Source organism: Sinocyclocheilus anshuiensis, unplaced genomic scaffold (assembly GCF_001515605.1).
Source record: "Sinocyclocheilus anshuiensis isolate Anshui unplaced genomic scaffold, SAMN03320099.WGS_v1.1 scaffold38, whole genome shotgun sequence".
Classification (NCBI taxonomy): Eukaryota; Metazoa; Chordata; class Actinopteri; order Cypriniformes; family Cyprinidae; genus Sinocyclocheilus; species Sinocyclocheilus anshuiensis.
Window position 1 is genome coordinate 1,576,828 of NW_015544213.1, and position 11,745 is coordinate 1,588,572.

Here is an 11,745-nt window from a genome sequence, read left to right on the forward strand (position 1 = left end):
TAAATTTTCCCCACAATGCAGCCTTAGTTGACATAAAAGACTTTTACATTTTTTTTTTTAAATCTTACCAAATCCCAAACTTTTGAACAGTACTGTATGCTCTCATTTAGCTAGATCTTTAACCCCCAACTGTGCACTGCAACCAAACAGCCCTAAAACAGCATGTGAACTAACTCACCTCAGTGGACTTCCTTCCTAACAGCAGGTAGGTAGCCGTGATTTCGTCGTACTTCATCCTGGTTAGAGATTCGTGGATCTCCTCCCTTGAGTAACCCATTCCTACCATGATATCTGCAACAAACCATATGCCAACAGTCAATGTAGGATACTGTTACCAGTTGGTTGAGAGTCAAAATTGGTTGGCCTCTATAAGTTTTTCAAAAGCCAGAACAAACTCAAGTAATGGTTGCTGAAAATCAAGCTTTGCCAACACAAGAATAAACAGCATTGTACCTTTTAAAAACAACTGATAAAAACCTGTGCATCTGGACTCTTTCCATATTTGTGCACAAAGAATTCTGATATATAAAAAGCAGATTAGCCGAAAACTGAGATACATGCATCTTAGCCAAACTTCAACATCAAAGTTTTAACATGTTTATTCCAAATTCTTCATGAACAATGTCTGGCTACTTTATATCTCAACAGCCCTCATAAGTAAAAAAGAGTGATCTAGTATAATTCCTGGTATCATTTTAGCTTTACTATGAAAAAAGTGATAAGCAACTCTCAATGTCGTCACAGTTTCACGTGCTAGACTAAATGTGATAGCCTCGGCTCAATTGAACTGTTCCTGCACTAGCTGTAAATGCTGTTCGGGACACAGAATTGGGGCTCAGAGATCAATGGAGACGGGCCTGCAGCAGCAGTGGAAAGAACAGGGCCTGTCTGACATCAGCTACCATCGACCCCTGCACTACACTGAAGCCCACAGGCACAACAACCACTATCAACGTCACGTTGAAGGAAGCATGCCAGACTAACAGCTTCTGTTGAGCAAAAAAAAAAAGGTGATCGACTCTTAGGACATTACGCAATGCGGAAAAGCCAAAACATCCAAATATTTGGATCTCCCTTAATGGCTCTCGTGAGCCATAAAGCTCTGGCTCACTCCCACGAAAACTCACTAATAACAATAAAATGATGAGCAGGCAGGAAAGCTCTTATTACTTCTGTAAATTTGGATTCTGTTTTGTCTATCCAGCTAAAAACGTGAATGCTTACATGGGTTGCTGTGGCGGTAAAAAATTTCAGTTCTCGAGTTGCCTTCAAATGTGCAGTTAAACTGGACATTACTATTCAGGTACATTATTGTTCAAATGTATGTGGTCAGAAAGATTTTATTAATACTTTTATTCATTAAATAAGTAAATGCATTAAAATGATAAAAGTGACAGTAAACATTTATAAGCTTTTACAAAAGATTTCTGTTTCAAACAAATGCTGTTCTTTTGAACTTCAAAGACTTCTAAGAAATGTATTTAAAAAATATTAAGCAGCACAACTGTTTTCAGCATTGATAAATGTTTTCTGAGTAGCAAATCAGCATATTAGAATGATTTCTGAAGGATCATGTGACACTGAAGACTGGAGTAATGATGCTGAAAATTCAGCTTTGCATCACAGGAAAAAATGATGTTTCAAACTTTTTAAATTAGAAAACAGTTATTTAAAATTGCAATAATATTTCAAAATATGTTTTACTGTATCTTTGATTAAATAAATGCAGCATTAGTGAGCATGAGACATCTTTCAAAAACATTAAAAAAAATCTTACAGACCCCATAGTTTTGAATGGCAATGTAGCTAATGCTAAGCATGTCAACAGTTTCACTGACTTTCACAGCAAGATTCTCTTCAAACTGTTGCTCCACCATGACAGAAGTTGACCTGACAGAGAAAACTGACTGAAAAGAAAACCAACTGACACTAATGCATGTTATAGCATCACTGGAAATGCAATATACACTTGCGATGTGTTATGAATTGTGGTCTGACAGAATTCAATGATGCACGAAATCAAGTTTGTGTAGCTAGGAGGGTTTGCATTCACATACTTGTGTTGAGTATGTTTTGTACCTAAAACTAATGACCCTTCCCCTCATTTCTGAAACAATCTGGTCTAACTGGGAAGTTTCACATTTAAAACCAAGAGTTCTGCTTTTTTATTCAAAACAACTTTGTGGAAACGGCAGTAAGGAACATGCCATCATCCACAATGGGCGGTATGAATAAAAACAAAAACAAAACAAACATTTACAAATTAAATTCCTTTCATTTTACATGTAAAAGTCACATTTTGGACTTTGAAGACCCCTGTTCTGCAGTATTATGCTTAGTTTCTACAAATGCATGTAAGAGTGCTGATTTCATACCGATTCTCTTCTGATCCGAGATATCGAGCTCAGGCTCCACAAACGGCTTGAGCTCGTCCTCCTCACAGCCTGCATTGATCCATCGATCCTTCATGATTTGCTGAAACACACATACACAGGGCTGTGTGAGTGGTTCTGCTAGATCATGAATATGCATGATTATGCAGGAAGCAAAATACATGTTTTAAAGTGGGTCAACTGGAAGAATCTTGACACAAAATACAATCTGTTCCCTAAAGGTGGGACAGATTTGTGCAACAACACTGCTGAACAAAGTTACTTTGACTTGAAATTAAAATATAAAAATGTAAATGTTAAGATTTATGCATGCATATATATATATATATATATGGACAGATTTTTTTCGTTTAGTATATCATTTCATCATATGTAGTGCTAAATAATATGAATATGAAAACTATATTAAGGAGCATATATAACACGCTTGAGTGCATAGTGTCTCTCAAATCCTCAATTATTCATCAGCGGATGTCATTTCATTCTGAGTTTAATGCAACAGAACTATAATTCAGCAGGTGCATTATGGGCTGTGAAGTGAACAGTATATAACCTGCACCTAAAGCCCCCAAACACTGGAGGCGCTGTTTCACTGGAACGCAGAGATCACCATGCAAGTTTAAAACAGGGTGTGTCCGGTCATGAGCTTCATGTTAAATTAATTGGGAAGAGAAAGCATGCTGTGATGAAAGTGTGCACTCAGGCTAAAGGTTATGATGAAGGGAGAATAAAGGGAAAGAGACGAGATGACATGCTTGGTTTATTGGGAATGTGGCTGAGAGGTTTATGTTTTCATTAATCAAGGCACCTTCTATGAACACTTTACACTTTGGTGTCCCGTTACTTTTTTAAAACATTAGATGCATAAACTCAAATCTTTCTTTTTGTTGTAAGATCTACTGAAAATGTTTGATTAACCATAAAATAAATAATAGCTTGTTTTAAACATATCAGATATTTATATCTGTGAATCCATCGATTTGACCCGGTTACCCAAATTACTGTAAATAAAAACAAGATTATATAAGAAAAAGTGATCAAACAAATCTGTTTTTTGAGAAATAACTATAAATAAACATTTAAATTAAAACATTGACTTTATTATCTTTTTTAAATTCATGTATTTTGAATATTTAATTTAGATTTTTATTGCTAGAAAAAAATAAAATGATTTTAGAAGAAGTGATCAAACAATTATTCCTTCTAATTTTTGGGAAAAATAACATGTTAAATATCTACTAACCAACATTTAAATTAAAACATTACAAATATTTTTAAATGTTATAAATTCTAATAATTGAATATTTATTTAATTTAATTTAATATATATATATATATATATATATATATACACACAGACTAGTTTTTATTGTTTTGTATATCATCTCAAATATAATAAATTGGCCCATAAAAAACAAAAATCACACAAATTGGATTTAAATTTTATTTAGTCAACTGCAAACCCCCAAAATTAAACAAAATAAACAGCTATACACAAAAACTGACCTTCTGAGCTTGACAAGCATTTTCTGAAAATAAAGCACCTCTTATCACTGACCAATACATACTTATTTTGTACCGTATTTGTGTAAAGGGCCATGAATCTTTACAGTTCCTCACCTCAAGTGTTCCCCGTTTGCCAGGGTTCAGCACCAGGAAGCGTTTCAGGAGGTTCTCACAGTCAGTCGACATGTAGAAGGGAATTCGATATTTGCCCCTCAACACCCGCTCACGAAGTTCCTGCCGGTTAAAAGATCATTATGGTTGTAATATCTGATTGGATGAGATTTGAAATCAAACAGCCAGTATTATGCACACTTGTGACACACATCTTGAACACATTTTTACTGAGATTAAGAATCGTTATTTAATTATTTAGTGTCTTTATTGACTGTTATCACTATTTTATCAAAGTAATGAGCCACGAGAGGTTGCACGTTACAATGATTTTACCATTCTCCTCTGCATTTTGCTTAAAACAAGTATAATGTATAACCTCATGGGGCTTATTGCTTTAATAAATCACTGATTTCATGCAGCATTTTTCATGAGTCACTACACAAATCCACAGGCTTCTCAGTTGTATGGCTCTCTGTGAAGGTTTAGGAGGGCAAACGTGACCTTTCAGGGTTGAGCACACTAACCTTTAGATTCTGTCCATCAAAGGGCAGTGATCCACTGACCAGTGTGTAGAGTATGACCCCCAGACTCCACACGTCCACCTCCGGCCCATCATACTTTTTACCCTGGAAAAGCTCAGGGGCCGCATACGGCGGGCTGCCGCAAAACGTGTCTAGTTTGTTCCCAATAGTGAATTCATTACTGAAACCGAAGTCTGCAATCTTAATGTTCATATCTGCATCCAGCAGTAGGTTTTCTGCCTGCATGACAGAACAAAAAAAGGTGAGACAAAGAGTCCTTTTCATGCGTATTGTGTTTGTTGATGATTAATGAAATGCAAAGCGAATTTATACTCTCATCACATGAAAACTGTGAAGGACTTGTCTGTCATATTTCACATCAAAATCAAAGGAAGAAATAATAATTATAATTCAACTAATTTATTAATTAAAATAAATATTAATTGAATGTTATGAATATATTAATATAATTTTATTAAATATTTATTTTTAATTTAAATAAATATGAATTTAAGTATATATATATATATATTAAGTATATAATTAATATTATACAATTAAGTATATAATTTTTGTAAAATAAAACCGTTATAATAAATAATAATGAAACTATAATAAATAATTTGGGGGCCATTACAATTTTTTTTCCATGTATTTAATTTAATATAATTTAATCATTTTTAATAATAATTAAATGTATTAAATTACAGTGTATTTATACCTTTTTTTGTATTGTCTTCAATGTATACACATTAAAGATATATACTATACTAAGATATACTGATTGATAATTGAATAAATAAATAAAAAATAAATAAATACAAATAAATAAAAAGTTACTAATAATCACAGTGATGTGAATATAAAAAATAAAACACTAAAAAGAATAATTTGAAGACCAGGGCATTTGTGAGAATCTGTTTTTTTTCACCCAAGAACATATAATGAGCAGAGATCATTAAATCTAAATTTATCATAACGTTTCTTAGTTATTAAAAATAATTTCTAAAATCCACTGATTAGTTGTAGGTTAATATTCAATTATGAATCCCAGATTTTGGACCTCACTGTTTATATAATGTAAATGTAATCTATCTAAGATGCTCCTTACAGTAACTCCTTACTAACATACATTTAAGCAGACAGGTACAGACAGCAAAAGAAAGAGCGAAAGCAACAGCACATAACACAATAAAAAAGGCCCACATTTCCACCTGGCTTCCTACACTCGAGTCATTTAGACAGCTTCACTCTGACACTGGCCTCATGCATCATTTACAGAGCATCAGTCTGGAAACAAAGTGTGTAATGGAGCATGGAGACTTGGAGGGGGAAAGCAGACGCAAGGGAGACTGGAGAAAGGAAGCAGGATCTTCAGGGGCTCTTGCTCATGTTCTGTCCTGCTCAGAGACATGGCTGCTAATTGATTTAATCAACCGGTCCGTACCAAAGAACTGACTTAAGCACCATTTCGGCACAAAAGACGTATCTACATGCAGGGCATTTGAGAGAATAGCAGTATGAGGAGATGAACCTATAATCTCAGACTTTTTGTTTGTTGGGACAGAAAGATGATCTTACCTTGAGATCTCTGTGGACAATGTGTTTTTGATGGCAATACTGAACCGCTGATACAATCTGAAGAAGAAAAGGAGACAAAGGCGTTTTAGAGCGTGGAGAGAGAGACAGAACTGACTGGATGACAGACAGGGTGTGGTGTAACAGCTAATACGCCACATTAACTGGCATCATCGCTTTTTCCCAGAATGCCATTGATTTGACAGGGGAGCATGTGTGCTGAGGTTCTGACACATGGTCCGGGATGATAAATGAGGGGGGAGAGAGAGGCTTGCTGAAGCACAGACGACGCTTGGAGCTCGAAACCATCCGAATCTGGGTGTGAGATTGAGGGACCTTATTTGTTTTTAAATAAGAGTATCAACTCAAAATGTAACGTACAAAACTATTCAAAAGTTTGGGGTCTTTTTTTTGAGGAATTAATACTTTTATTCAGCAAGGATGCATTATATTAATCAAACGTGACAGTGAAGACATTTATAATATTATAAAATATTTATATTTTAAATAAATTCTGTTCTTTTACATTTTCATCAAAGAATCCTAAAACATGTTTATCAGTTTCCACAAAAATATTAAGCAGCGCAACTGTTTTGAACATTAATAATAATAAATGTATCATTGGCATCAAATCAGCATATTATATATGATTTTTGAAGGATCACGTGACACTAAAGACTGGAGTAATGATGCTGAAAATTCAGCATTGCATCACAGGCAAAAAAGTCCATTTTAAAATTCATTAAAAAATAAACTTTTTTTTTGTAATTGTAAAAATATTTTACAATATTACTGTTTTTAGGTCAAATAAATGCAGCCTTGATGACTGCAGAGAATGCTTTCACAAAAAGTTGACATGAAATAAAAATTCACCTCATCTATTTTCTAAATGCATGTTATAGAGGGTATTGTGAACAACTTATCCACATATACCGTAAGTTTCCTTTTTTGACCTCGTACATTTTTTATAAAAACATCTTAACTGGATCTTCCAGTGAAAATTACTCTTGAACGTTTGTGTAAGTTTGGCTGCTACAAAGACATGACCAGCTAAACGCTCCTCACATTATCTTTATCATCACATTAAACACTGTCAGCAGCTAAAGTAATCATAGGTGACAAATACGCCCACAATTACAGTATTTCTATAATGACATTCGAAATTGAACAAGATTCGCTTCCCAATGTTGATTTAGAAGGGAAATCTGCAGTGGAGCCGAGATCACTCCCATTATATTAGCTAAAATATTTAATAAACAAACACGCACAAATGACAGATTTCCAAAAGCATTACTTCAGTAAAACATGACTTATAATGTAACTTTTTATTTTGTTAATACAGTGGGTACGGAAAGTATTCAGACCCCCTTCAATTTTTCACTCTTTGTTATATTGCAGCCATTTGCTAAAATCATTTAAGTTCATTTTTTTTCCTCATTAATGTACACACAGCACCCCATATTGACAGAAAAACACAGAATTGTTGACATTTTTGCAGATTTATTAAAAAAGAAAAACTGAAATATCACATGGTCCTAAGTATTCAGACCCTTTGCTCAGTATTTAGTAGAAGCACCCTTTTGATCTAATACAGCCATGAGTCTTTTTGGGAAAGAAAATTTAAGGGGGTCTGAATACTTTCCGTACCCACTGTATGTGATCCAATCAAATTATACCTCGTTATAATTGTGGATTTCCTCATCTAGTTCTCAAATGCACAACATTCTTGATACTGTTTAATATTCATGCAGCTCTCTCCATGTCCCAGACATCAGATATGGGGACAGATTTCCATTTCTTTCTCTGGCTGGTCGAAGAATCTGGTGGTTTTTCTGCTCTGCTCAGAAATCTCAGCAGTGCTTCATGCCTGACCCAGATAAGCTGTCTCCACAGCAGCAGCACAGGGCTCAGAAAGAGAAGAGGAGGATGGGAGGGAGACCCCATCGCTATGACTACAGATGTCTGCATCAGCTGTGGGCAAACCCACCGTACTCATCCATTAGACCGATGGGTCGCAATGGGAAGGAGGGAGGTTGAAAGAGGTCTTCGGGTAATTAAAAGGAGCAAATGATGTTGTCAGTGGGTCGCTGTCTCATTAGAGCTCTCTCACTGCACTCAACACCTGGAGGTTTTTTGTTGACAGCACAATTTGGCGTAAATGCAGCATCAAGCAACTGTAAAAGCTTATCGTTGCCATCACTGCATGTATTTGTCACCCATGATTAATTTATTACAAGTAGTTTATGATAATAGAGGGATTATTAAGATTAATGGAGTAGCATCCGGCTGGTCAAGTGATCTTAACATGGTGGTCATAATAAAACATGCTCACCTTTATGTATAACAAAATAACTTGGTCTTTAATAATCTAGGACATTGATATGACTGGAGTCTTCAACTCACATGAATGTTTTTTTACATTTTAAGTTAAATCATATAATTTTTTAAATAAATGATTAAATAAAATATAATTAATAATATTTTTTAATTATTAAAATATTATTAAAAATATTATTTAAAAAATGTAAACATGTCAACAACACCGTTCTTTTTTTTAAATCGATTTTGAAGATCTTCGCTGACACAAAATTACTAATTTTATTATAATTAACTCAAACTAAAACCATAAAAAAAAAACATTTCATCACTTGAAATAAAATAAACATTAACTGAAAAAAATAATAAATAAATAAAAATAAAAACATACTTATTTTGTTTCTGCTAGTTGCCAAGGCAAAATTTCTCATTTTCGTTTAGTTTAAGTTGGTTCTAAAATAACAAAATAAACGAAATCTTAATCAAAACTATATAAAACTTAATCAAAAGATAAATAATACCAATAATGATATTAATAATTAAACAAAAACCTCTATTATAAAATATTAACATAAATTATAATAGTATCTCAGTGACACTTAAATAACAATGGGATACTAACTGCTTACTGCACGGTATGTAATAAATATACCTAAAAAATAGTATGTGAAACAGTAGATAAAATGCAATAATAAATATTTAAAGCAGTTGTTTGCTACATTGTCATCACATTATATTGAGTGAACTTAAATTTAGCATAAATTTAGGTTATTGTTATTATGACGAAAAAATATATGGATATTTATTTGAATAAAATAAAATTTAATCTTGTGTAAAAAATGGCTTACTTTTAAGAAGTCTAATCAAATAATCGAGAAAGAGATGAATACAGATGCATTCGTTTGGTCAATCTAGAAAACAAGCGCAATGCATTGTTGTCTAATAGCTTTGTTCTTGCTGAATACTGAGGACTTTGTCGAAATTTAGTGTCCTTGTATTCTATGCATAGAGGAAATTGCATAATATGCACAGCAAACATATTGTAAAACTGGCATTATGCTATTTTAAACACTCCAAAATTCTAAGATTTGGCAAAAAGCTCATTACAACGCACGGCTGCTGCGATGTCAGCAAATGAATTTTGACGAGGACTTGTGGTTTTCCAAAAGCGGTCTTAAAACTGTTCAAACCGTATTTAATTTATGACCCTAAACCAAAGTCGTGTATATGGGCCACATTCGGCCCACTGGGAAACCCTTCACGCAGCTGCCACAGGATCCATCAACCGTCACTCACACAAGCGTCGACCAATTGCAGTTCACAGCTTAGTGTTTCCATGGCAACCAGGAGGCATGTTAATGGGCAGGGCGGCCCGGGTGAGAGCAAGAGGGCGGGACAGGGCTGTATAGAGTACACTGCAGTACTGTACCTGTCTAAATTTAGATCTGGCCTCCTTCTCCTTCATTCGCCCATGTGCTACGAGGTAGTCAAACACCTCCCCTGTGGAGAGAGGAGACGCACATGGCGAATCACATAGCGCTCATGCGTTCTCAGTTTCATATGCTTCATTATGCAGAATTACAGGGCCGGCTGCACAAGATTACATAACATATGGAGCTCATAAGCAGTCAGTGTCATATTAGCTTCATCAAACTCACCACCACTGGCGTACTCCATCACCAGATAAAGTGTCTTCTCTGTTTCTATGACCTCAAACAGCTTTACTGTAGAAAGAGACAGAGAAAGTCACACATGAATATCAATTATCATTATTCTGCTGGTTTTATTGTTCTGACAAACACGGTTTTGCTTGAATTGCAGGCCGATATGACAGTTGTCTGTTATCGTGGATGCAGCAAAACACAAATGTAAAAGTTTGTGGTTAATGGTGTAGGGTATCAGACTGAATCAGACAATTTAAGATTCGATCAAGAACATGGTTGAAACACGAGGGGCCGCAATTTTGGGGCAAGTAAGCAAGATTGATGGTCAAAGAGATGCACAGCATGACCATCACATATAAATCCATGATAGTAATCACGAACACGAGCTCTTTGGATTGACTTCCCCCCACCTAGAAGACAAGAACCAGACTGAGATTCCTTAGGAGACCTTAACCTCTCTGGTCTTCACAGAACATGTCCTTATGTTCACAGAATGGCACGGAAACTGTCTTTTACAGACGTAGATGCACCAAAATGAACTCAAAAGCACTTATAAATGAATAGTCCATTGCTTAACTCCATATCATGTATGTAACCCACACATTTGACTATCATGTTCTAATCACTTATTGTGTATGTGTTTTTAATAACTATTGAATAGCTTAAGGGTTCATATTCATGTTTAGTATGTGTGTGTTTGAATCTTCTTGCTTGAAACGTTTCTTCCAATCAATTCTTTGTCAAATGTATCATATTCTTGTTATAGAAATCATGTCCAAAATTATACTCTGCAAGAGCGGGAAAATTCGGACCATGTGACTTATAAGATAACATTTGATTTATGAATTGGGAGGAGAAACATACAACACCCCGAGCAAAGACAATATCTAAATGGTCAAGACACCATTTGGGAGGTGTCCCACAGCCCAGTTTAAATACTCAGAATACCATCAAATTACGCTTTTTTTAGCTTTAAGATTTTCGCTTCTAGCCTTTAGTCATGCTTTTAGGTTTTTCCTTGCCTTTTTGCCACTGCGTTTTGCCACTGCTTTTTAGCGCTCCTTGAGCGTGCTCTGGCCTACACGCCAGCAGCTCCTCTAAAACCATGAGGAGAAAACCTATCTAGTCTCGTTACTTCTATTCTTCTATTTTAATTTATTTTCTTTTTCATTGAGAGTTTCGTGTTCGGAGTTAAGTTTTGTCTCTGAGTTCACCTCGAGTCTGTGACCGCCTCAAAACTTCAACCAGCCCACAACTCCGCATCTTCAGCCAACGCCCAACCACTGGCTTCTCAAGACGTCACTTCAACTACTACTGAACTTCCAGCCAATCAGCAACCTTGAGAAACCCCCTTTTCTGCAAGGACAACAACAAAGGGAACCCCCCTACACAGGCAACGCAAGTACCTCCAGATTCTAGCTGAACTGGTGCATTTAATATAAATTTTAACCTTTGAGGAACTCAATTCGAGGGTTAATTAAGTGATTGATGATCGTTCAGGTCTATGCAATTGCATATATTGCTGTAAACTTGGAATTTCACATTTTCATTCTCTTAAACTCATTCTTTCCTCACTTTCTCTCTTCCTGCAACTTGTGTGAAATCATATGTTTTATGATTAGTTTATATTGACTTAGATTTATCCATATCTTA

General features: G+C 35.0%; 1 protein-coding gene across 8 annotated transcripts in view; it reads right to left on the reverse strand.

The window, feature by feature from the left end:
- LOC107697167 (MAP/microtubule affinity-regulating kinase 3-like) overlaps positions 1–11,745 on the reverse strand; it is a 61,163-nt gene that overhangs the window by 15,311 nt on the left and 34,107 nt on the right. For all 8 annotated transcript variants that reach the window (XR_001635165.1, XM_016497828.1, XM_016497832.1 and 5 more), the window contains exons 5-11: positions 10,087–10,152; positions 9,858–9,928; positions 6,116–6,172; positions 4,538–4,774; positions 4,014–4,133; positions 2,376–2,475; positions 179–291 (exon numbers count right to left, since the gene is read on the reverse strand). Coding sequence is in view for 7 of the 8 variants with exons in the window: in XM_016497828.1 (XP_016353314.1) it covers positions 179–291; positions 2,376–2,475; positions 4,014–4,133; positions 4,538–4,774; positions 6,116–6,172; positions 9,858–9,928; positions 10,087–10,152 (764 nt within the window). In the remaining variant the exon portion in view is untranslated. The remainder of the gene's footprint in view (positions 1–178; positions 292–2,375; positions 2,476–4,013; positions 4,134–4,537; positions 4,775–6,115; positions 6,173–9,857; positions 9,929–10,086; positions 10,153–11,745) is intronic.